This window comes from Aulonocara stuartgranti (assembly GCF_965226115.1).
Source record: "Aulonocara stuartgranti genome assembly, chromosome: 18".
Taxonomy (NCBI): domain Eukaryota; kingdom Metazoa; phylum Chordata; class Actinopteri; order Cichliformes; family Cichlidae; genus Aulonocara; species Aulonocara stuartgranti.
In genome coordinates this window covers 25267908-25293865 of record NC_138954.1, presented here as the reverse complement: position 1 = coordinate 25293865, position 25958 = coordinate 25267908, and the positions used below count along the sequence as shown (strand labels likewise).

Here is a 25958-nt window from a genome sequence, read left to right as displayed (position 1 = left end):
TTAAAAAACCATCTATAGCAGATGAACTGTATCTGAAAGTCATGTCTGTAAGAGATAATATCCAGAAAAGACCTGACACAGGACCTAAAGATACATCTGGCACTACTGTTCACTGAAGCCTAATAAGAAACAACCTAAGTGGAAGGGTGGGTGTTAAGATGCCTCTCTTAATGAGTGGACTGGACTTAAAATCAGTGGCAACTGACATTTTTTGTTAAAATCATTGTCAGTATGTATGGAGGAGTGGAGGAGAGAGGTACAACAGTGGGTGTCTACAGCCTTCTGTAAAACACGGTGGAGGCTGTGTCGTGGTTTGGGGCAGCGTTTCAGCCATTGGTGTTGGTGATCTTAACAAAATTTGTAGAACAGATCAGCATGAATGATCCCGAACACACTGCCAATGCAGTGAAAGTATACCGGGATAGAAAAATGCAGAATGCAACATTATCGCTCCCTAGATCCTGGACCTCACAAAAAACAGTAAACATCCAAAGATACGCTTTGAATGTCCTTCAAGAAGCCTGGAGAACTATTCCTGAGGACTACGCGATCGTGGCTCAAAAGTTGGCAGTTTGTCTTGTAATCGGAAGGTTGCCGGTTCGAGCCCCGGCTCGGACAGTCTCGGTCGTTGTGTCCTTGGGCAAGACACTTCACCCGTTGCCCACTGGTGGTGGTCAGAGGGCCCGGCAGCCTCGCCGCTATTGCCCCGGGCAATGTAGCTTGCCGTCACCAGTGTGTGAATGGGTGGATGACTGAACGTGTAAAGCGCTTCGGGGTCCTTAGGGTAAGGCTAAGTAAAGCGCTATACAAATACAGACCATTTACTTAACAAAATGACAAGAAAGCTGCCCAAAAGAGTTCAGGCTGTGATGAAGAATAAAGGTAGTCATATAAAGTACTCACTGCCAACCTTCACCTTGTATACAGTTTCCATGTTTTTACTTTTCAATAAATGTATGCACTTATTTCTCAATTCTGAGCAACATATAAAAACATGAGGAATGACTCAAGACTTTTGCACAGTAGTATCAATTACGGTACTCTTACCGTAATCATTTAATGTTAGATAATGTTAATGGGAGTCATTTCACAAGTGTGCCATATTGCACAGACCCTTCTAATAAGTCTTTTTTTGTATTTTTCTATGGAAACCTTTATAATGCTTCTCTTCATGGCTTTGGCTCACTGTGTAAATATTATTCTGGAGTTGTTTTTTTGTAAGCATGGAAATGAAAAAGTGGCTTGTAAATGACCTAAATTTTTAAACGAGTAAAATAAACCGACAGACTTATTCACGAGGAGAAATGTTTTTATTCAACAGCACAATAAATGAATGCATACAGACATGGTGATATGAGGATGACTAAAAAGAAGTATTTGAGGTGTTTTTTTTCTGACATATACAGGTGGAAAGATAACTAGCATGGGTCTGGATCATTTTAAAACATGCAGGGTAGTTTCTTTGTACGCGTTGTGCTTAGAGACTTCCACTTGGGGCAAAAATTCCCTCCACTTGATGTGAGAATGGTACTCCAACTGCAGCACCAAGTCCTTGTCCTTCAGTCACATCCTTTTCGATGACAAGAGGCTGTTTGCTGGATTTTGCGTGAGGATGGTGAATGTTACACGTGACTCCTCCTTTTTTTTTTTAACTTTTTTTTTTGCCTTTTTCCTGGTTAGCCGTTACTCATGAGATTGCTTACATTTAAAAAATACAAAAATATATTACCTCTGTAGTTATTCAAGGAAAGCATTTGCACACGTATCAGTATCTGTTAACTTCACTGTGACTTTGTTGTACCTTAAACAAGTAACAAGGTCATTTCTATACATGAAATTCAAGTAGACAACATCAGGTCGAAGAAAAAAAAAAAGTAGATAGTCATGCATAATGCAGTGTGAGAAACAAAACAAGTACAAAGGGAGAGAGCGTGGTTTAGATAGGGCTTCTATAAAGTATATGTGAGGGTTAGTTCTGTCAGTTCGGGTCCGGCCCACTGCTCTGTATCCCGTACAGAAGTGCGTGCATGTCAGTCGACAGTTTCCTGAGCAGTTTTAAGTCCTCGCTCAAACTTCGCTTACTTTAACAGACTTAACGTTTCCAGGAAACCGCCCTGTTAGGCATCACTTTAGTAAAGCTACAACACTTATGGACGCGTACGAGAGTCTGTGCAGCGATAACGCCGGCCACGCTTCCATGCACAGGGCAACAATCACAGGTATGGAAGAAGACACTTGGAAGGTTTCAAAAATATAACTTCGGATACATTTCTTTCTTTGCTCTCTGTGATTGAGAGCAAAAAAGTTTTGTTTTTTGTTTTATTTTTTAAACACATGGCTTAGACCGAAGCTCCAAAGTTTCTCAAGGACAAGTAAAAGGCAGGGTGCAGAGGTGTTTTGCACAGCTCTTTCTGCTGGGAAGTAGACGATACTGTTACACGGCAACTTAAGTGAGTTTTTTTGGGTTTTTTCCTTCTTCCATGCACTTTCTATACAAAGTCCACCGACGGTTCTCTGTGCGAGCACGCCAGGGGGAAGATGCGCTTCCCTCTGTGCCCGACATCAGTATACAGTACATGTTATAGTATTATGACTTGCATAGAGTAACTGCACAGCACACGAAATGAACACCGCACATCCTTTGTTTCCCACCCGTGTTAGCTAAACGACAATAAAACCACCAAACAGGAAAAAACAGGGATCTGCTGATATCGAGTTATCGAGCCTGACGTTTATCGACCTGTCAGTGTCGTCCAACATGAATCTGGTGCTGGCTAAATGTTCCGAGACTCTGTGATGAGGATGACCTTAAAAAATGTTTTTTCTAACTAACGTATTGAGCAAAAACTTTGTTTTCCTGAAACAAACTAGCGCAATACAAAAACAAACAAAAAGGGGGAAAAAAAACAAAAAACGCTTTTGGCCAAATTCATATTTTGGGGCATCCAAAAAAGAAAAGAAAAAGAAAGACGAACCCTAACCAGCTGGTCATCAGAAAGGTTTTCTCGGGTCCATGTGCACTGAATAGATGACACGTTTGTGCCTCTACATGTGACACAAACTAATACTGACAGACAAGAAAAAAAACAAATACTGCAGACATCAGTGCTAAGAGTACACACAAGACTTGGAATAGTAGTGATTATTTGGGGGGGGTTTGTTTGTTTTTAACAATAAGACTGCTGACTAGTGGAGTTATGCATGTAGTACTTTGGCTCAGTAGAGAATAGATTCAAAAAGGAATATGTGCACCAAATGCATACAAGTATATGGATATACTGCTGTACAAAAAGTCACTTATATGACGGGACATGATTTGTACACGGGTAGGTTACAAATAGGTCATCATTGCAATTTCTTCAAATAGTGTTAAATGCTTAGTTGAGGTTTTCCCAAAAAACTTTGAGGTTTGTTCAGTGTTTATATAATCTTATTGGAAAATTCTGAGAGTACCTGGCAGGTGAGCTGCCCGCTGCAACAACAGCCCCATCTTCACCTGGCCCCGCCTTCATCAGTTCAAAAATAGGTAGTTGAAATAATTCGGTTTCAATCTCTCTTTATAAAAAGCTAGCTGTGCTCATCGTGTATCACTTCATGAAGTTCCTCTCTTAATGTTGATGGTTGTAGAAGCTTTGAAAATAAAAAGATAAAATGTAACCTGTCTATACTTGGTTCACATAAAGGCCAATGCTGTCCAGGTCCACGCTAGCTTAGCTCCTATGAAGACAACAGGTGAAATTTAACTCCACCTTCTTAAGTTCATAATGCAGGGAGAGAAATTTCAGACGTCTGTAAGGAAAAGGAGCATTTAGGCATTTCTTCTGAGCGTGCTCGTTTTGAGTCTCGCAGGCAGGCAAAGTTTCAGAGTCAAGCACTGGCAGAAATATTCACCAGGCCTTAGTGTGTTAGGGGAAACAACTTGCTTATTTTTTATTGTTCTTGTGGTTCTTCGTGTCCTGCTGCTGCCACCATTCTTTCCTCAGTTCATGGCATGCTGGCGAATCGTGTGGAAGATCCAGTCCATCTTGGTAGTCCAGCCGCCGTGGTGAGCGTCGTTCATCTGCTTCATGAAGTAGTCCAGGGCCTCCTGCTCCGACTTGTCCAGGGCCAGGGTCTTCCTGATGTAAGCGATGTCGTCGAACGACTGCAGCTCAGGCATTCCCGAGCCCAGCATCATGGAGAAGAGGTTGATGAAGAGGTTGGCGTGCTGCCGGATTGCCAGGTACGCTTTGTAGCACATCTCCTGGAATCTGAAGAGGGAAGCAAAACGAGCAGGGTCAAGTTCTGTTACCCACCCCAGTTACCCACCAGAGACTGCTGCTATTTTAAATCTGGCACTGTGTGCAGTCAAAGACAACAGAAGAATCATCGACTTTCTTACATTTGAAGTGCAAGACCTCAATTAGAACCTATTCACACTGTGATTGGCTGTGTCCAAAAATTCATTCCCTAGACATTTTTGCAGGAGGTGCAAAAGATACTGGGAGAGTCTTTGAACATGGACCCCTTATCTCTTTCGGGACATCCAATTTGGAACAATATTGCGGACATCAGCTTCATTAGACTACATCCTTGCATACGCTGCAAGGAAAAACATTTCCATGTTTTGGATAAATGACAAACCTGATCCAGAATTTCTATGGAACATTTGAGCAGCTTGCGTCATTCCGCCAGGAAACAGTTTATGAGAATCTGGGCTCCGGATCTTTGTTTCACAAACTCTTCAGTCACTTTGTTGCTCTCAGATCTCATCAGTGACAGAAAACCTTTGGTGTGTGTTTACAATAAGATCACTAGCGGCCACATCTGTCACGGCTTGACTGTCTGATCTTTTGTCTTTGCTACAAGCCTGTGGTGCCTACCATTTGATTTATATTTATTTACTTCTTCCGTTTCTCTCCTAACACCTTCAGATTTTTATTTTTACACAGACTAGTTACTGTGCTGAGTCATTTGTTGTAACAAAAAAGTTTAAAAAGAGGACTCAAAAAGCACCTCATCCACCCTTTCAGCGTCGCCGTGGGTGAAGCATTACCTTTCAAACTCCCTCGTTTTGGTGCACTCTTGCGTTCCTTTGCTAATAACAATCAAAAAGTCCTGTGTGAGCACAAAGGGGACGCGCTCCCTCTTGTACCCAAACTTCTTCTTTTTGTGGTCAAGGAAGTGACCAAAATCTATGTGGAACAGCTGAGAACACAGAAAATATGACACATTAAATTATAAAGGATAAACCAAAAAATCTAAAGTATAGAGATGAAGTTTAACTCAGAAAGAGAAGTGGCTGTAATCATTACCTGCCCATCATCTTTAACCATGATGTTGCTGTTGTGCCTATCTCCTATGCCCAGGATAAATGTAGCTACACAGTAGCCTGCGCACGACCGTGTGAACAGATCGATGGCCTGGTCGTACCTGAGACGGCAAAAAAAAAAAAAAAAAGGCAAAATCATTTGAGGCAGTCTAGGAAATTTATGCAGATGTCGTCACAAAGGAAGTAGAAATAGAAAAAAAAAGGCTTGGCATTAATAATTAACATTAATTAACATCTCTACTGAGCTCACATCTCTCCCTTGTTCTTATCCTTGAGCCACTGATGTAGAGTGTGGCTGTTGAACTGCAGCGCCCCCTTTAGGCCTCCTTTGCACTGGATCTGCATGATGGTGTGAGAGTTCCTCACCACCTCGATCAAACCCACGCAGTCGCCGATAGACAAACAGCCATAGGGCAGCATCCTGGAAGAGGAAGCGTAGAAAACATGAGAGGCAAGGCGATAAAGAAAAAAAAAAAAATATATATATATATATATATATATCAAGACAGCACTGATGGACTTTATATTAAATGACGTGAGGTGGCTGGCAGGGTCTGCCTGCTAATCTGCATTCAAGTATGGCTCGCAGAACATGAAAGGTCCGGTGCCTGTTAATGGATACCTGCATCCCTGCTGTCATGACGAAGTGAGGAGCCTACCTGAGATCAAGGCCTTGGTTCTGCCAGATGTTCTCCATTATCCTAATGATCTGTAGCGTCAGCATGTCCTGCCTCAGATCTGCAGAGTCAAAGAGAGACAAGGAGGTGGATAACGGTGAGGTGAATATGAGCTGCTGAGCTGCTTTGATCAACTCCATGATGCATTATGGAGCAGAGCTTTCAAAGTCATGTTGGTCACAGACGCTGCAGCAAAAAAGCACAACCTGCTGCCGTGAAGCGGGGGTCAAATACGAGCACTGCTCCTTCTGAGTTCTGCGTTAAGAGCGCAGTTATAGTTGTATTTATGTAGCATGAAACGACGCAGCGCAGGCTGAACTGTGCGCATGCTCGGCAGGTCTGTGTGTGTGTGTGTGTGTGTGTGCTGAGAGTGTCAGCGCTGAGGAGAGGACAGACAGGCGGAGGTAGAGGCACAACTCACCATCTCCATTTTTGAAGATGATTTCATTGTTCTGAAAGAGCAGCTCCGACATCATATCTGGGTTTTCCCAGTTAAGCCACAGAGGTCTCTTTGCTGACGACATCATCCTGCATTCCTCCAGGCTAAAGTAAAGACATGGATATGTTTTAGCAGGAAAAATACACATACATGTATATAAAAGGAAAGGAGGAAAGCCCTCTGTAATTGTGGTTGTGTTCATCACAGCAACAGAGCTCTACAAGCATTCAGTTCATAATGGTCCTAATGTGCTTGATATGAACCAAACTGTTCAGCTCTTATCACATCTGGTAATACTTCAAGCCTCGGAGAGGAGAGGGCGAAAGCATCACCTGCAGGGGGAATAAAAATCAAATGCCAACCATTTGAGCGGACTGCGTTAGATAAGAGTGCTGAAGTACCGGAGGTTTCCCAGCTGATGTGCCGGATTCAGCGGAGAGGTGAAGCTTTGCAGTGCATCCATGTAGTCAGGTCTTTTCATCTGCTCCACCAGAAACTTCATTTGAACCTTAGAGGGGATTAAACAAATGTGACAGTTAGTTTCCTCAGGTGCTGAGCAACTGGATAAACGGGCTGGCCTAAGTTCATATGCAGCAATCACAGTCAACTTTCTGCTGCTTCTCTTCAGCAAAATCTCTCACAATGAGGTAATGCTCCTTCACTGAGGGCTTTCAGGCAATGACATACACCCTCTGGTGGCCATGCTGAACCATCTAAGAAGCACCAGGTAGATTTAGATTGGATGGGCACTGGGCATTTCATACTGGTTTAATACATGACCAAGCCATCCAAGCTAACCCCTGTGACTGGCATAGCAACTAGTAGCAAAACATTTTTATAGCCTGTAGCTACATATTAAGTTCACTAACTACTAACGACTGCTAACCTTAAGTTCCATATTTAACTGGAACTAGTACTATAAGGATAAGAGACCCATTGTTCTCATTTCAATGAAATATTTTCATTTGACTCTTCTGGGTTTGCTCTGCATGAGTCACAGTTTAAAATAATCCTTGTTTATTTCATGCTGAGCCTTTGTGGAGTCCCTCGGGTCATCCTCTGTCTTAAACGAGGAGGTTGCTGATTAAGTCCAGCATCCCTTCTTCTGATTGGCTACCCCTCACAAACAGAAAATTGGAACAGCAGGTGGGTGGGGCTTCTGTTATCTATGTTTCTGAGATGATTGAGGTTTTTCACTCTCACTGATGTCATAAAGACCCAAAAGCAAAATAATAATAATAATAATAATAATAATAATAATAATAATAATAATAATAATAATAATAATGATAACAAAAAATACACTGAATGAGTGATTACAAAAAGCTTTTTAAAAAGATGAAATATCTTATGCCAGTGTGGCTGAATATTTTACTACAAGCAATTAAGAGGGAAAAAAAAAAGAGAGAAAAAGCAAAGCTCCAAATTCTATCACTGCACTCTAATGTGGTGTCCCTGCGGCCAGGCCGGTCCAGATGTTGTCAAGATTAAACCAAACGATTCAGTGGATCACATTCAAAACAGCTGCCAGCTGTCAGATTACCTTCTGAGCCTCATCTTTTTTCTCCTGTTTGAGGAGGTCAGTGAGATTGATGAGCTTCTCCATGGCCTCCACCTGTCTGCTCAAGTGCTTCAGATACATGCCACAGGCCCGGCAGTAGGACTCCAGAAGCAGACCAAACCGCTGGCTCACTGTCTTGTTGTGCATCTCTGACCTTCACGCATAAAAACAAGGAAAGAAAAAAAGTTTAAGAGGTTCTGTCCCAAAGAAAATACACTCTGCCTCCCTGGAAATCCTAAAACATAAACCAATGTGAGGCATCTTCAAAGTATGTTTTTTAAATTCATCCGTACCCGAGGCCAAACACTCAAACAAGACTTTAACCTTTCGCTTACAAACAGTTCCAACTTCCTGAAAGAAAATCCTTTTAAATAAACTCACTTTAAATGCCAGAAGAAGAAATGTCCTATCCTCTGATTGGTTAACGCCTTTTTCAGCAGGAACCGTGCGAGTGGGTTATCAAGGTACTGCTCGTACTTCAGAACCTAAGACACGGCCACAGAGAATATATTGAAAATACCTTCAGTCCATCAAGCAAAACATGTGACTCATCAGCAAAACATGGCAGAATGAAAATGGCTCCCGCGGCTTAGTTTGATCTAAACACACCTGAACCAGCTGAATGAGATACTGGGAGAGTTTGTCATCAGTTAGGTATTTCTCAAGGCACTTCACAGCAAACTCTCTGACCATAGGATCGGGGAAGTTGCAATCCAACAACTCCATGGCTTGTTCTGGTTTGATAGCAGGCCAGTCCTTTAGAAGGCAATACATCTGAAATGAGAAAAGGCAGCTAAATACAGAACACAGATTTTGAACAACCCTGTAATACACAGCTGTATAAGGACTATGAGAAGTTGCCCCTTCATACATGTTGCAGACAACAGATTCTCTGTGTCAGAGTTGTATTCTCACCACTGCAAAGTTCTCCTATAGATTTAGGTGTGTAGTGTTCCCTAGGTAGCTGCTGAAGGAGGCAGGACACATTACACTCACTCACTCCCCGTGAAATCTCCAGCCTGCCTGCTCTATTCTCACACTGGCTCAATCTGACATCACACAGACTTTGTACTAGGGAGCTGGCAGGGTGAAGACTGCTCGAGTTCAATCCATCTGAGTATGACATTTAGGTTCTCGCATCAAGCCCTGCTGGGTCTAGAAAAGTCATGCTGTGGCTCATGTGCAAAAACAGGTCGAGAACTTGAGTAAGCATATTCAATCACTGTTAAAAAGTGATATCAAGGTGTATGAGCTGTAGAAACCCCGCACTCACCTGTGCAACCTCATCTCTGGAGTTCCACTTCACAGCCAGGAGGATCTTGGGAAGGATCTCTGGCATATTGATGCAGTCATGTCTAAAATAAAATTGGTGACAAAACAAATAAGTTATAACTTTTTCCACCATCAGCATTAAAGACTTCCGTGTACAAATCTAGCAGCTTTGATAACCAGGGGCCAACTCTTCCACTAGTACCTACTCGTCCTACTGCTCATTTTGTCATTAGAGTTTTCCATTAGGTGGTACTGGTGATGTATTGTATTGCCTACTCTTCCAGGGATCCAAGCGAACTGAGTCAATCTGAAAACGTGACATCAACAGGCTGCATGCCACTGATTAGACTGGACAGTGGCGTCGTGAGAGCCGGCAACGGCTACACAAAAAACAAAATCGTGCTACCCCAGTCTGAGAAAAAGCCATACACTGAGCTTCAGATGTACCCTCTCCTCTACATCCTCCATTGTTGTGTTGCATACAAATGATGTCGGCACATTAGGTGCTATTCAATTGTAATGGAAAAAGACTGAAGCAGAGTAAAGACGAATCGCCCCGAGTGGGTACTAGCTCAAAAGCCCTTTATAAAAGCATACCAGCACACATCATTACCTGTGTCTCCACAGGAAGTCCTTCTCCTGCTCAGTGATTTCAGAAAGTGGGTCTCTGTTACACACTTGCCGTAGCTGCTCATTGTCGCCGTCAGTCAGGGGGTTGTCCCGTGCCAGTCTGTTACTCTATGACACCAAAATAACACAGTTTAGCAAAACAAACCAAGGAGGTCAGAGTCGGTTCTAGAGCCACTTGTCATATAACAGCGGGATGATTATTCTCATTTCCAGCTCCACATTTGCTATAGTGACTGCATGATTCACAGTTCAAAATAGTCTAAGTCTATCTTGTACTGAGCCTTGGTGAGGCCCATCGGTTCATCCTTTGTCTAAAACGATCCGTTTCAGCTCCTCTCCCTTTAAGGAAAACCTTTCTTCTGATTGGCTGCACCTGATTGAGTCCCTGAGATGACATTATTAGGGATATCCACTCTCAATCACATCACAGAGCCAAGAGGCGAAGAAAATGACCTTATTATATAACTGTGTATATATTTAACAGAAAGATAAACCTTATAGGCCCCCATACTTTCTGTGTAGAGTGCACATGAACTATGATGTGGCAGCTCTTCAATGAAAATCACGTCAGATAATGTGTTCATGTATCTGACCAGCAAAGCAAAACAGAAACCAACAAACACGTGTTTACTCTTACCAAACCAGTGTGGCAGTAATTAAAGCCAAGCTCTCTGGATATGTTCCAGTTTGCATGATCCTCAATGGTAGACATATCAGGAAACTTGACAGGGGAGCTGTAATGGTCAAACTCCAGCTCCAGACATGGGGTTTCCTGTATGTTTAGAAAACGGTAAAGAGGGGAAAAGGTCATTCAAGGTGTTTATTGTAATCAAATTAAGGCGCCCGTGTCAATGAGTAATTAATTAATTGGGATAAGGAGCTAGGTTGCTTAAATCGAGCAGCTTAAGCAGCAGCTGCTGCATTACTGAAACTGTACAAGGTGTCGCCAGCTTTGCTATAACTGGGTCACGAGGCTTAAAAGTTATTATTATGCATAATGCGTGTATGTGAAAAGCTTCAGATGCTGGCAAAAACTCAAGTGTTTATAAACTGCATCCTGATCCATTCAGGTTTATGCAAATTAAAGATACAATGCTACTATTATCAACATGTTTGTATATACAGAACAGAGAACCACTGGAAGTGCAAACAACAAAGAAAGTTTTGCCACTTGCCTTGTTAGGGTTGGAGCCCGTGACACCGATAGGGTTGAGCAGGTCTTCCAGGCCATGTGGGACAGGCCACAGGTTGAGAGCCATCTTCCCTGCTACTAGTGTGTGGGTGTAGTCAAACAGGTTAATGTTGCCCCAGGCGAGGGGACAGTGTTCCTACAGGAAACGAGTAAAAAGGATCCATGTGAAAATCATCAGCAAGGCAACATCTGGTGGATACGGAGCAGACAGGTGCAGTGGAATAAAAACAAACAGGGAAGTTGGTGATAATAAAGTAAGAACAGGTAAGACGATAATGAAATGTCCAAAGTACATGTGCATCATTGGTTTGGCTGATCATAACTGTTAATAGAAACATGGTTTTTAAACAAAAAACCGCAAGAAGAGAAAAAATAGCTGCAGCAGGCAGACTGCACAGCTCCAACTCCTGCCCTGCTCCTGTATGGAAATCCATTTAAACCACGCGCACCATGAAACTTAATCGCATCTGCTGCTGGTCTGCTGGGAAAAGGGCCAATTACTGATTGACTTCTTAATTAAAACCATGCTAGTTTGTTTGGCTGTCGGGCAGATACACCACTTGTGCTTTTAATACATTTCTGACAGAATAATTTCTCCACGAGTGCTTGCTGTAATATTAAAACACACTTGTTGGCCAAAATCAACAAGGTGTTAAATCGTGGCCTCTTTCACCCCGGAGGGGGCAAACAAAACAAAACAACCACTCTGTGGCTAATGAGATGGTACAAGAAAAACACAATAGCTAAGATTAATGTGCTTCATTTCTGTTGCACCAAATTCAGTGGAGGTGCAGAGAATAATTTTGAGAACAGTTTCGATAACATCTGAGGCACTGATTGGTTTATATTAGGCTGTTATTCACTCTCCATATTAAAGGTTTGATTCAAGAGGAGCAAAGACCATTTTTGAGGCTGTTTTTCAACCCTTGTAAGTCACACGATGAGACACGGATAGAATAAACCAGTCGAGTTCGATGCATGAGGTTGCGTGATTGACAATGCCTACTGAATCACAGGCTATGACACACCAACGCAACATCGACGCTGTTTCTTTCTCTGCTACACCCTCCTTGGCACAGACACGATCATAGTTAAAGAGCATGTCATTTTAAAAGATCAGCTACATTTTTTTCTTGGTTGGCATCCCAAACATTTTTTTTGGCACATTTTACTTCCATCAATTCGGTTTGTGGTTTTTAACAAGTGCCCGTGTCGAGTAGATCGGGGCATGAGTTGTAGTTGCATTCCAGTTGGCTGACTGGCGAACACAGGTCCCAGAAGCAGTTGATGAAAGATTAATTTCTAACAATGCCTTACTGTCAACAACCATCTTTGGCTACTGGACCATTATAAGGGCCAACTTCACTTACTGTGCCGTGACTGATTCAATTTCGGGATTTTTTAAAAAGAAAATATGCGAATTTTACGACAATACCTTGAAGATTTTAATATAAAATGCTGACATTTCAGTGCTAACCTCTTTAGCTCCCTTCCGTCCTTTGACAGAGCAAATGGAGAGGCAGAGTCGGGCAGCTCGGGGGACTTCTGGAATGTACATGTCGTAAGTCAGCCACTCGTTCCACCTGCCACAAACAGGAACATAACCACAGATATGAATCAGTCACATTAGTGCCACAAAGCTCAGTAAAATCATAGAGTACAAAACACTTTGATTATGCACAACCTGGGGTTTGAGCACGGCACACGTAGCGTGTTGACATTGTCGCACAGCTGCTCTCCACCATGGTATATCCCAGTCCTGACATAGATCTAGATCAGCAACAAATCAAAAGATTTATAAAGTAATCTAAGCGATAACGATTTCTTTCAGCACATTTCTGACTGAGAGAGACGGCTAGACGCAGTGCAACATCTTTTAATAATCTCCAAGCTACTGAGATGGAATATTACAGTCAGAATAAATTTTACTCAAATGAGAAACAAGCCAGATGAGCTTTAAAGAAAAACAAGATGACAACAATGTACTGCAGTTGTACCTTGTCAATGTCTCTGATGTTGACATTGACATAAGTGGCGCACAGTATCTTAATCCTTAGCGTTCCGTTGATAGTCCACAGATTCTTGGTGGCTGTTTCCCCATTCATGTAGGGTGTTGCTGTGGATATTCGCCTTGCATATGACGGCATGGTGAAGAAATCCATGGGCAGTTGGGAATACAGGCTGTCTTTTGACATTAGCATCAGGTTAGGCATTCTTCCCAGCATGATACAGCTGCGCACATACTGTTGAGGACAGATAAAAGTGACATTTTGAAGTAGATGCGATTGTGACATTTTGACGCCGCTCGTGTCATTTTGACATTTTGAAGCCATTCGTACACATCTGGGCCTATCAAAATGTAAATTCCAAGAATTTATAATTGCAGCTCAGCAATAACTGACGCACTCAGCACTTTGTACTTGTGTGATGTGTGTGGGGCTTTTCTCGAACGTGCACACTTGACTGGCCGAACATTTCCTCAGAAATTTAATTTCATGCCCTAAGTGTCGAACACATTTGTGTTGGATGATAATTTGATGTGAGGTGGATCTGTCTCTCCCCCTCTAAGTACAATAGAATCAGCTGCAGCTAAGCTAAGATTTAATTAGATTACCTTGTACTGACTCAGAGGGTATTTCTCCAGTAAGTACTCATCACAGCCGCAGACTTTGAGGATGTACTTTCCCTGATACTCCTGCACACACATCTTTAACTGCTCCTGGGAGAGCAGCATGCTGCGCGTCTTCTTCCGAATGGCTTCTGCAATCACTTGCTCTGGTACATAATCATGATTGATCTTCAGGGTGTACTTCTGTTTGTCATTGGTGGGCGAAACAATGACCCAAATGACCACAATGATTTGACCTGAGGGAAATAAAGTAACAGATGAAACGGAGGGCAAAAGCATTGGCAAAACAGTTCCAGCACAGTGAGGGGTGCTGCCCACCTCGGAGTAAAATGCCTCACCTTTGTCTAGCTTGCTATAGATGTGCCTGGGAAGCTCTGCTGAGGATTCAACATTGGGAGGGTAGACGTACAATGCTCTGCTGTGGGGTCCGTTGCTGTCTCTGAGGTCCACGGCTTCTTTGCAAACGTTTAAAATGTTCCTTCTGAAGTCCTGCACCTCAGGGTCTTTCACCAAATCAAACTCACATATAGGCATACCAATAGCAAAACCTGAAAGGGAAAAAAAGCAATTGCGTTTTGTTATTATGTATTAAAAAGGAGAGCCAACGACAACACAATACAGTGTATATAACACACAGTATAACCAAATAAATACGGGCTGTTTTTAACTGCATAGTAACTCAGGAACTGTACCTATCTCTCTGTTGAGAATCTTCTCTTCTCTGTTGCCTACTGGCTCAATAACCTTGAGGAAGGCCTGGAAAAGCCTAAGATCACATAACCTCCTGGTCTCATCATAAAACTCCTCCCGCTCTGCTTCCTGGGTGACACTAACAAAGATGTAGGAGCTCTCCTCCTGCAGCAGATGGTAGAGAGGGTACTTCCTGGCCTCTTTGAAAAGCTCATGCTTGACTGTAGTAAGTGTGGCCTCCCGGAGGCACTCCAACGTGAGAATCATGCCATTTGGCAGAAGGCAGTCCACTAGAATGCTGGGGGGCATCAAGTGCATCCCCCATAGTTCTCCCGATGATGGTCTGGGAGCCATGGCTTCGCCAGCAGATCCTCTCTATTCTGAGCCCAGTAATTACCAGATGAGCAATTTCGACCAACTGAGAAACAGAAAGGAGCAGAATTACGCCTGTGGTAAATATTTCACTACAGTTATGGCAGCTGCTTCTCAGTGACAGGATATACAAAAATGTAACTATATCCAAGGGAGTTGGAAACATCAAACTTTAACTGATTATGAAGAATTTTAGAAGAATTGCGAACAAAAATAATTGTAGAATACCTGTAGTGTCACTCTTTAGTATTTGTGTGCTACTTATATAACAGATGTTTCTTTGGCTCGGTTAGCACAAGAGCGGCAGCACAACATATGCCAACAACTTGACGTTACAAACTGATCCAATGATAACAAAAATTGTCAACTCATCAGATGCGCAAAATCGACCACATGTGTCAGCTGGTGTTGAATTAGCTCAAGTTAAAGTGGACAGAAATGAACTGATGCAGGGCTGTGGACTCAAAAGGTCTTTGAGAATCATGTAAACAAACTTGTTAGCTAGCAAATTTCCCCGTATATTGGTTTATCACGGCTAACACAGCTAAGCCTTGAACTTGACATACACATTGACTGGTTGGATGTGTACTGCTGTCTGGTGGTTTAACTTTAGATAATGTTTCTTTGACGAGCTAGCTAGCCACGCTAGCCAAGTTCACCAAGAAGATCAATGTCATATACAGTATGAAGACCTCTCCTCATGCACACGCTATTTTCACGCTGGCCCTAATGTAATTAAAGGGTAAGAGTGAACAGTGTTGTGTGAGTAACTGGATAGCTTTATCGATCAACAGCAAAACCAAACACACTGCAAAAAAACAAAACAACAACAAAATTAACATGTTAGGTTTACCTGTGTCAGCTAACGGCAACCGGTTAGCCGTAAAGCTAGTCGGACTGCTCAATCATTAGCCGCGGCTAGCTGAGTAAATCCCATCCGCTCCAGAACTCCCAAGCAGCCGCGCTACTTTAGTCCATCCGAAGAGTGACACGGGGTGGTCGGGACAGTGCCGCTTTTCAGAAGGAAACACGTCCCTAGCTCCCACCGAGGTTGTCAATATTCTGTAGTGGAGTAAGTCTATAACACTTCTTGTTGTTCGTCATCGTGCCGTCCCGAAAATATACTGCACTGCTTGGTAACACGCTAGCTCCACACAGCTAGCCTGTTCGAGGGATGCTAACAGGCTCATCGTCTCGGACCGCCTTCCCACACTGACCGAGCTGGTGGAGGAGTTTGTCATGAGATAAGACTGGGGAATTGACGGGAAACTGCCTGCTCGCTGTTTTCTTGAAATGAAATGTCTCCAAAGAAAAGCTATCAGATTGCACATGCAGAGTCCAAACCCTTTATAGAAACGTGAAGTGAACAAGCCTACAAAATACGATTGCAGCACTATTTTATTTAATTATATATGTACACTCAGGGCATTATATTTCCACACATTTCTCGAGTATCTGTAAAACAAACAGTCTATATTCAATAAGCAAAGGAATAGATTAAATGGTCAAGATTACTGAGTGATTAGAGTGTGAGCAGCTTAAAACTTTGAAAAATTGATAATTGAAGAAGCCATATTCAAGCATATGGATATGCAGTCAGGCAGCCGCCTGTGTTTGTGATGCAGGTTTTAAAAATCAGGTTCTCTTTCATTATAAAAAAGCTGTGAACATTTAGCAGAGGTGCATCTGTATTTGTTTTCTACCTTGTAAATGCTGAGGGATTGATCATTTGTTACAGTTACAAGCCAGACACAGCCAGCGAACTACCACAATGTAAGATGTAATTTCAAATAGAAAATTATTATAGAGATGTAATCAATAAAAATTGTGATCCTGGAATACAAAATCAATTTATTTAGTCTGGTAGGCTGAGTCAGCGCACATGTACGCTGTGTCATGATGTCTCTGATTTTTCACTCATTTTCAGTCCAGTCCTTGTACATGAACATTTTCAAAACAATGTTCTATTTGTTTGTTAAGCCACATAACATCTATGAATCATTCACCACAGAACAGACAACCTGGCAGCGCTGCCATGTTGTTACTAGTAGTCTGTCACAAAAACACACAATTTGCTCCCATTTCTTTAGTTGCCAAACACAGTTTGACAGGCATAAAACAATACAACCAACAAAAAAGCTATTAGCTGAAAACTTCACTTATCATGGCATGCTGTGGAGTGTAGCCTTAAAAAATCTGAAGAAACTGGACAACTGATGAACAAAAGAAGAAGCGGCACATGTTTATCAAAATGCTTTCCTATCATTGTCACATTGTTCGACATCATCAGCCACAGACACTTCTGCTCAGACAGCGATGTTTTTCTCCATCGGTTCAAATATTGATTCGTTTTCGTCGGGTATGTAACACTTGTAAACAAGCACTCTCAGACATTTTTACCATGCTTTAACATCTTCCCAACTGCGCTCAGATCTTTATACAGCTGACAGTTCATTCACATTTATACACTTGCTCTGAGGTGAAAATCAGCTGCTCTGAATGTCTCAGCTGAAGAGAACGGTTTGCGAGATGCAACAAAACATTCATTTGGTTCCCAGCAATTCCTTTATGTCGTGCGTCCCTCACAAACCATCAATTTCTTGGTTTATTTTGATTTTTTCATGTCTTGAGCTTCCCTATCTCTTCACACAGTCTGGAGAGGTACTGCGTTAGCTTCACCATCATGATGATTAGGGCCCCTCCTGCGAGCGTGCAAGACGGCCAGAGCAGCGAGTGGAAGACGGCGCTGTGATCGTACAGGCGAATCAAGAGAGTCATCTCCTGCTGCTCGCTGGGGTCGTAGTAACACGGGACCTGCTGGTTCGCCTTCAGTCGCTCAGAAATGTTCAAAATCATGGCGTGCATGGCTGTGCTGTCCTTCTGACACCTGGGCACATAGAAACACTGCAAGGACAGGAGTGAGGGACACAGAGGTCATCCAGAGGGCAATCAGCCAGTCATACTTTTTTGTTTTTTGGCACTCAGAGCTACTTTTGTTTTATTTCACAACACGCTATCTGACATTTCTGAATTGGGCATCTATCGCCGGGCCAACATCTGACAGCCATTGTCAACATTTGAAACAGTTCAGTAATTCCCAGTATTTTCTCTCTGGCACCGTACTCACTTCAGAGCTGGCATCACGGGTCTCTTCATTGTGAGATAAACGGCTGACACGGCCTGTGTTATTGACGCTCACATAGACCTGCAGGCAAGGGTATCTGGATATCCTCCAGCAGTCTGACCCACAGCTGTAGGAACAGTTCATGTCTGCTGTGACCGTGGAGTTGAGAACAATACACACACCCTCCTCCGTCCACACGCTGTGTTGACATTTAAAGGAAGATCCAATTTATTACGACAACAAAAAAGAAGAAGAGGAAAGAAAGACAGCATTCGGGATGTTATGCCATGAAACGAGCTCAGTTTGGAAAGTGTAATCTGCTCCTGGAGATCTGGTTTCATAAAGTATTCATTTTTGCATTTTTCCCGCTTGAACGAGCAAAGAAACAGTTTGCCAACAAGCACATCTGATGAATAAAACATGTTTCTGAAAGAAATATCAGAGCCGCCTCCTCCAAACACTAGCAGGCCTGTACCTGTCTGCATAGGACCGCAATATGGTGATACCCAGGACAAAGTACATCATGACTGAAGAGAGGATCATCCCAAGTCCCAGAAGAATGGCCCGATCTTCTCCGGGCTTCAGAGCGGTCACCGTCTTCTTCTTGTCCAATATATCTACCTCTCGAAATTTCTGGTAAATTGTCCTGATGATGGAAAATTAGAAGGAGTTAATTTTTTTTTTTAAAGCTGTAGCTGAAATACTTTTGGCAATCGAAGTCCTCTTGACATTTCATACTTTTTCAAGCCTGAAATGATGAGAATCTGTTACCTCCTTTCATTTCCTCTTCCCGATCCTGCTGTATTTCTGGCCCCTGCCACAAAGAACATCTTTCCTGGCGACGACAATGATGGTGATGCACGTCCGCCTGTGTCTGATGAAGCAGAATGGAAAGGCTGCTGGAAAGACCTGTGAAAGAGTGCAGCCGGTTTTATTTTTAAGATCCTAAACCAGTGGTTCTTAACCTTGTTGGAGGTACCGAACCCCACCAGTTTCATATGCGCATTCACTGAACCCCTCTTTAGTGAAAAATAAAATATGATTTTTTTCAAATTCAAGACATAGATTTGTTTTTTATTGGTGCACAAAATGAGCCGTGCATGTCACGGTGGAGGCTCTGCCGAACCCCTGAGACCGACTCACCGAACCCCTAGGGTTCAATCGAACCCAGGTTAAGAACCGCTGTCCTAAACAGAGCACAAATCCCGAGTCGGTGGTTCCAAGGGAGATTTGTAAGACGTGAGAATCGCAAATCACGCTTTACCTCTGGTGCATATTGGCTGTCAAAACGCACTACGTTCCGGATAAAGTAAACACTACTTCAAATAGCCCTCGAACAACAGTTCCTCATTATGCTGCACTTGATATGGCACGCCCCGCCAGGTAAACATCTCATTTTGAACACAAAGAATTCTACAAGATGATGGACTGCCACTGATGAAAGGCGTTAATGCTGACGTGGCACACGTGAAAAGAAAAAAAGAAAAAACCTACCTGCTGTTTTCTGAACACTGTCAACACAAAGTCATTTGCACCTATTGAGACACAAGAGCAACACCTTGCATGGGCCTCCTCCACAGGTCCTACCACTGCAAGAAAACATGCAGCATTCAGTGCCGCTGTACGTACAGCTTCTTTAATATCATTAGCTTTCATGTAATTGAATAAGCACCTGAGACATTAGGAGTAATTGGTCATCTTTAAGTTCTTAAAACACTATTAAGACTGCATGTGCACGCTGTAACTTGGGGTGAATTTCCCATATTGTCACTGCTTTTATTTGAAAATCAAAAATCAGTTCCTCCGCAGGCTGGAATTTATTTAGAAAAAGCTTCTATTTACGCCCCAACAGCCCTCCAAAGAAAACATTAGCTTCATTCAAGGCTCAAAATGGAAGCAGAATGAACACGGCCTCTTTCTTTTCTTTCTTTTTTTTTCTTTTTTGTTTGTGAGGGGATAACAACCCTGCCAGAATGCTGGGACCAGAATAGTTAGAAAACAAGCCAGCAAGTTCCTCTTAGATGAGTAATTTCCTTATTGTATCACATTCCCAGCTGCTTAGGGGAAATGTAGCTGAGAGACAGCTCCAGTGTGACACAAGACATCTGAAGGAAACCATTAATGTTATCAACAAAATGCGCTTCTCTCCAAACACTCCACACGAATTTGCATGCATCCCCACAACAAAGGGAGTCACTCACACAAATTTTACGCTGTGTCTTATTACTTTTAACCAGCCACCCACACACACACACCCTGCCGTTGCCCCTCGAGGGCCTCAAGCTCGGTGCATAACTGTATTGATTTCAGCTAAACGTGGACACCCGCACACACAATTTCAGAGAGAGACCCCCTAACTCCATGTGTCTACTTAACTGTCAAGCAAAACATTTTAAAGGCTTTGAAAGCTGTAAACGTGTTGGCAGCTGAGCCTTGTGCTCAGTGCAGGTTTGATTTACACTGGCAGCACAACAGCCTGTGAGGAATGGGCCTCGACTGTTCTCGCTGGTAAGTGAGGCTAACCAAAAATGCAGCTGATGAGGTTTATTTAAAAGTGATGTTAACTCAAATATATTTCTAGAGATGTCTGGAAATGTGCTATTTATGTGAAATGTCTCAAACTGCAGTGAAATAGTGTTAGAGGCTCAAAGAGCCTGTCGACGGTTTCGAAAAACACGAATTTCTTCATGTCTCTGCTTTTTTTTTTTTAAAGTCTACTTGGTCTGCATACTGTCCAACCCCACAAAGCTCTGCAGGGTGACAGTTTTTGCGTGCTTAAAGAGATTTTCCAGCACCGAGTGCTGGTGTGGAAATGCTTACAGCAGCAGGAACGTATTGTTCACACTTTCCTGTTATCATTTTAATGAACATCCTGAGCCAGAGGCCGATACGATCAGCCAGCGTCCCCTCATGTTTTCACGGGTGTGTCCTTAGTTCATGTTTCATCCAGCTGCCTCGCTTCAATCTCGTGAGCGCGAGCGAGACTGAATGATAGTGAACAGAGCTGGCACGTGGTAGCTCGCGTAATTGTGGAGCCACAAAAAAGAAACACAAGTGACCAAAAAATAAAAAATGAGAAAAGAGAGATTTAGAAAGATTGCAAAGGTGCACAAAACGGAGGCAGTGAAGAGATGACAACAAAGGTATGTTCATGTTGTCCTTCCAGTGATTATTGCTTTCCCATCATGTGTCCCAGTGCTGGTCCTGCCCCTCAGCAGCCCACATAGGTACAGTATAAGCGCTTTACAGAGGGCCACAGAGTAATGCTGTATAATATGCAGGGGAAAGTGAGCTGCATGTTAACTAAATCAGCTATTTATTATTGCAGCAGTTGTGAAGGTTGCAGCGCTGTTCCTCCGACTGAGTAAAAAACATATGATTCATTAGGCCACTCCAGGAGGAAAATCACAGTGTGCTCCATTCAACAGGTCAATGCACTGCATCTAAATCTGATCGCTTAGAAATAAATAGCACATGCACCAGATCTGTAAAAGATTCAAACTCTTTTGTATCCGTTTTGTGCTAAATGTCAGCTTTCCGCTGTGTGCCGGTTCTTTTTTTAAGCACACATGGCCTGTGTTTCTCCCCCGGTGTCCGTGATAATCTCTTTCTTTTCACAGCCGAAGTGAAGTAAGCCCCAGCTTTTGAATTAGCTTATGCTGAATTGAAACCGCAGCGATAACATGTCAATTCTGTGAAGTCCTACCTTTTGTCGCTCGTGGTGGGGGGGCTTGTTGTGATAATCCAGTCTTTGGTGTACAACTGTCAGCAGAAGCTCTTCCAAATGCTGCCCAGGCTCCTGGGGACAGCAGCTGGCTACGTCTTATTTAAACTCTTACCCCCAAGTGAACAGGATGCCTGCCATACCTGGGTCAGTAATTTGAGTTCCCTTTACAATGCCTTAAAATGTGTTGGGCAGCACAATGATCAGACCTCTGACTGGGCCTGTTACTATGTTTGTGCGCAGCAGTTACTTCAAACGCTTCTGGCCTTATATTGTACATATGTCTATATCCATTTACTTTCCTTTATCCAGTTCAGGGGCAGGCTACACCCTGGAGAGGTCACTAGTCTGTTACATGGCTAACGCTCAGAGACAGACAACCACTCACACTCACATTCACACCTATTACAATCACAGTTAACCACTGACTGCATGTCTTTGTGACTGTGGGAGGAAGCTGGAGCGCCTGGATAAAAACCACACAGATACGGGTTGGATATGCAAAAACCACACAGATGGTGGATTTGAACCCTTGCTGTAAGACAACAGTGCTACACACTGCACCATAGTGCTTCCCCATTTACAGGACGTTTAGGCAAATTCAAAGTCAAATGCTGTGACAAGACAAAAAAAGAAGTTGCAGCTACATTGTGGCCACAAGGTGTCTCTGCAACCTCAAAAAGTGGAAAAAGATAAACGTGGAGGGTGGCTCTCCATCCACTGATTGAACATTAAACGTGCAACTCAATTCATTATGAGGGGTGATGCTTTCACTCTGGTGGAGACATGGGTGTTAAAGTGTGATTTATTTATTTTTTGTAGGGATATATTTATTATTACGTGTGTGAAAAGATCATGCTGATCAGGCAAACCACATCGCTGGGATATCCCTGCTTTTATTCTATACGGGGGAATCTTATTGCTTTTTAAACTTCTGGCTCTCTTCATTAAAAGCAAAAATGACAATTAAATCCACTTAAAAAATAAAGACTAAAGATAGCAAGAAAGAAAGAGTGAGAGCAAACATTCGCTCAGAATTTAATCTGCGAAATTTCTAAATCTTGAGTGATGTAATCACATGTGATGTATTTTATAAGGCTTTTACTGTTTCAAGTAACCATGAGTAGAGATTTTGTACACAAATGCTTTTTTAAGCTTGAAAATAAAACACAATTTGCAGATTAAATCTGTAGAGTTTTTTGGGAGGGTTTTTAACCTGTTTTTACCACTTCCCTTTAAACAGTAATTTCCTCAACAGCCTGACCAGATGGTGGATTTTACTTCACCGACCCTAGCTGATGAGCCATCTTGACTGCAATCTCTCCTCATCCCGTTTGGTTTTGAGCGATTGAGCGAACGTCTGCCCTTTTCAGTTATAGCACAAGATCTGATACTGTCACTGCTCACTACTTGACTTTCTCTGCATCGTCCAGCTGATTAACAGTGTACACTGTACAGTGTAACACAAGACAACCTCCCAGAAGAACCACAGAGCTCCTTCCTGCCACTCAGCTCACATGCTTGCTGCTGTAATTATACCCTGGCCTTGGATTTGGTCCTTAAAAATAATGGTCCCTTCTGCGTGTACAGTAAGACAGCAGGAAGAATTTGTGCATAGATATAGCAGGATGAGGGGGAAAAATGCTCAAGGGCAGATGGAAAGGCGTTTGTATTTATTTGAGGTTATATCTAAACTTAGCTACAAAGTGCAGGCTGTCTTCAAGCACCACATTTGGAGGTGAAATAACATGCTAACAGGGGGGTGGATGGGTGGGTGTGTGTGTGTGTGTGGGGGGGGGGGGGGGATGAAAGGCGATTCTGCGTCTTTGTTTCTCTGGATCTAAAAATAGCTCATGCTGAGCAGGCAGTGAAGCTGAGCTGCAGTCCCTTCTCTTGCTCCCTTTTTTCATTCTTATTCCATCTCTCACTTTCTCACACACAACAATGCATCACCCTAACGGTGCACGGGAGGTGGCTTGGAGAGCCAGCGCGGAGCGGCGTTTTGGGCCAAGCTGTTCCACCCCTGTCTTTAAATTGCTGTCAACACAGAGCACCTTTGGACGCAGGGCCCGGTTTTAATATTTATGTGCTGACTGGCGTGTCACCTGTGCATCCATCCGCTGAAAGAAATGGCAACATGAGACTCCAGTCTAAAGGTTGGGATCCTCCAATGTACACATTAACATCAGCTGCTCAAAGTTCTGCATGTGAACTCTTCAGAAAGCGGTCAGAAGCAGGCGTTGCTTGTTCTGACAGGTTTGCAAACACCAAAAAACAGAAGAAACAAAGAAAGAAAAACTGACCCACTAGTGTCAAATTATTTGTCCTTATCTAAAATATACCCACTAATCTTCTGTTCATGATCTTTCACACACACACAAGAAAAAGGCATACTGCAGTTGCTAAGGCACTTGATAAAGCCTGGTCTTGTTATTGTCCTGCAGATTAGTTTCCCGCCCACACACACACTCCTAGTCTCACAATTATAGAGGGAAGCTGTGCTAACCCTGTTTTAAGGGGTAACAGCTGAAACACAAGCAGACTTTGTAAACCAGGGGTTTCTGCACACATGCATGCAGAAATACCGTACATATATATCTATATATTCACATACAGTATAGAGTATGTGCACGTGGGTCAGGTGAAAATGGGTGAGCAGGATTTACACTTGCAGAAAAAGGTGAGTCGATTCACAATATTTGCCTCTGGAGTGAATCATGTATTGCGTAAAGGCTGGCGCTGGAGATGAGGAATTTGCTTCACATTTCTTCACTTGGCAGCCAAAACACCCTCACACAGTGGGAGTGATGGAGCACATATTTCTGTTTCTCATGGCTCGAGGAGAGAGCACCAGAGGCAGAACGTGGGAAATCACTCGGAAATTAACTAATGGAGACAAACAGCACTGGTGCCATGTTTTGTGAGATTTTATAGCAAAGTTTTGTGTTGTGGTCCTTTGTTTTTCCTCGTGGAGCTCCATCTCGACTGGGGATGCATCAGCTCTGGGCTGATACTGTCCATCCATCAGTTTTCTTCTGCTTAGGTGTGAAGAAAATGGGTTTGATCCTGGAAGCTTATATTGTGAAGTGGCAGTGCTAACCACAACACCAACCATCACCCGGAACCTCGGGTGATGGTGATATTTGCATTTTTATTGCAAGCAAACAATAGGTTTTTCTGCTTGGCCTCCCCTCTACACCAATCAGTCACGACAAATGCCTACTGCTTCTGCTGGAGCTTTCTTCCTGTTAATAGAGAGTTTTTCTTTTCCACTGTCACCAAGTGCTCGCTTGTAGATAGTCGTCTGACTCTTGAGGTTTTCTCTCCATTACCTTGCAAGATAAAGAAGCATGAGGTGATTATTGTTGGGATTTGGGAGCTATATAAACAAAAATGTATTTATTGTTTGTTTGTTTTTTACATTTTTTTCTCCACATACCCAGTAACACAACACAACAATAAATATTGGCCACCGACATATCAATATCAGTCTATTTGGCTAATAGTGGATCCGTAGCGTAGTGATTTGTATGATTGCTCTGCCAAGCAAACAACCCCTGGTTTAATCATGAGGGGACACACAAATCCCTTAGGGGTTGTGACAGGAAGGGCACACAGTGTTAAAATCTACCAAATCAAATGTGCATCGCTATCTGCTCTGGGGACCTCTTGTGAAGAAGGATAGGTGAAAATAGCTTCAGTCAATCTGGCCACTATCTGTCGCTATCAGTATTAAGTTGCTATATCAGTGCATCTCGAATCTAATATCTTCTGCACTTAAAAGTCTTGTTACATATTATCAACCCATACATACATGTGAATGCATGGCATAAGGTATTGGAAAGGAATTTTCAAATGGACAAGACGAGCTCTGAGATTATTGAGTGGGAGGATCAAACTGCTCAGAGGCTGGGGAGTAAAAAAAAAAAAAGCACTGCACTATCATACTTTATCTGCTACAGGCAAATCCATCTCTCAGCTACACAGTTAATAAGATACAAATGAATGCCCGTTTCACACGGCTTCCTTCTGATTACATGCAAATACTACACTACTGCTGTATTATCAGCGCTGCTTTGGTTACAGATGATGCGGCAGCTTTGGCAGAACTCTATTTAGCTGTGACTAATGACCAGTCGCTGGTAATTACCCACACATTACTGTGTTGTGGCGGTCGGGTTACGAACACGTGTGAGAATTAAAGTGTTCCACTCAAACACCATTGTTAGTGGTAACCGGGAAATGCAGTGTAACAAAGGCAGTACTAAATACTGTGTAATAGACATCTCACCTGGTGTCGTCACCCCGGTGTGTAAGACTTAAATGGGGGCATTCGT

The 25958-nt window shown here is 42.8% G+C and overlaps 2 protein-coding genes across 2 annotated transcripts; both read right to left on the bottom strand.

Moving 5' to 3' along the window:
* Positions 1 to 1296: 1296 nt before the first annotated feature.
* On the bottom strand, positions 1297 to 15993 carry LOC309694145 (phosphatidylinositol 4,5-bisphosphate 3-kinase catalytic subunit alpha isoform). The gene is made up of 21 exons (XM_082513952.1): positions 15627 to 15993; positions 14404 to 14819; positions 14050 to 14259; positions 13697 to 13947; positions 13080 to 13325; positions 12767 to 12852; positions 12560 to 12665; positions 11066 to 11218; positions 10528 to 10662; positions 9874 to 9998; positions 9262 to 9343; positions 8598 to 8762; positions 8370 to 8473; positions 7971 to 8142; positions 6829 to 6935; positions 6410 to 6531; positions 5971 to 6049; positions 5562 to 5732; positions 5295 to 5412; positions 5036 to 5187; positions 1297 to 4250 (listed from the first exon to the last, which is right to left on the bottom strand). Exons 2-21 carry the CDS (start codon positions 14753 to 14755, stop codon positions 3980 to 3982), a joined length of 3207 nt encoding a protein of 1068 aa, XP_082370078.1. The 5' UTR covers positions 14756 to 14819; positions 15627 to 15993; the 3' UTR covers positions 1297 to 3979.
* A 141-nt stretch (positions 15994 to 16134) lies between these two features.
* kcnmb2a (potassium large conductance calcium-activated channel, subfamily M, beta member 2a) lies at positions 16135 to 21834 on the bottom strand. Its single transcript, XM_082513953.1, has 5 exons — positions 21604 to 21834; positions 18669 to 18806; positions 18373 to 18543; positions 17901 to 18096; positions 16135 to 17677 (listed from the first exon to the last, which is right to left on the bottom strand). The coding sequence occupies exons 2-5, from the start codon at positions 18725 to 18727 to the stop codon at positions 17393 to 17395; spliced, it is 711 nt and encodes a 236-aa protein (XP_082370079.1). The 5' UTR covers positions 18728 to 18806; positions 21604 to 21834; the 3' UTR covers positions 16135 to 17392.
* Positions 21835 to 25958: the final 4124 nt, after the last annotated feature.

Coding starts and splice junctions, on each gene's coding strand:
- LOC309694145 (XM_082513952.1), bottom strand. CDS start 14,755: ATGGCTCCCAGACCATCATCGGGAGAACTATGGGGGATGCACTTGATG. Junction 13,326..13,696: donor ACCCTCTGAGTCAGTACAAG/GTAATCTAATTA, acceptor TGTCCTCAACAG/TATGTGCGCAGCTGTATCAT. Junction 8,474..8,597: donor ATCTCATTCAGCTGGTTCAG/GTGTGTTTAGAT, acceptor GCCGTGTCTTAG/GTTCTGAAGTACGAGCAGTA.
- kcnmb2a (XM_082513953.1), bottom strand. CDS start 18,727: ATGTTCTTTGTGGCAGGGGCCAGAAATACAGCAGGATCGGGAAGAGGA. Junction 18,544..18,668: donor GGAAGAGGAAATGAAAGGAG/GTAACAGATTCT, acceptor TTCCATCATCAG/GACAATTTACCAGAAATTTC. Junction 18,097..18,372: donor TTGCGGTCCTATGCAGACAG/GTACAGGCCTGC, acceptor ATGTCAACACAG/CGTGTGGACGGAGGAGGGTG.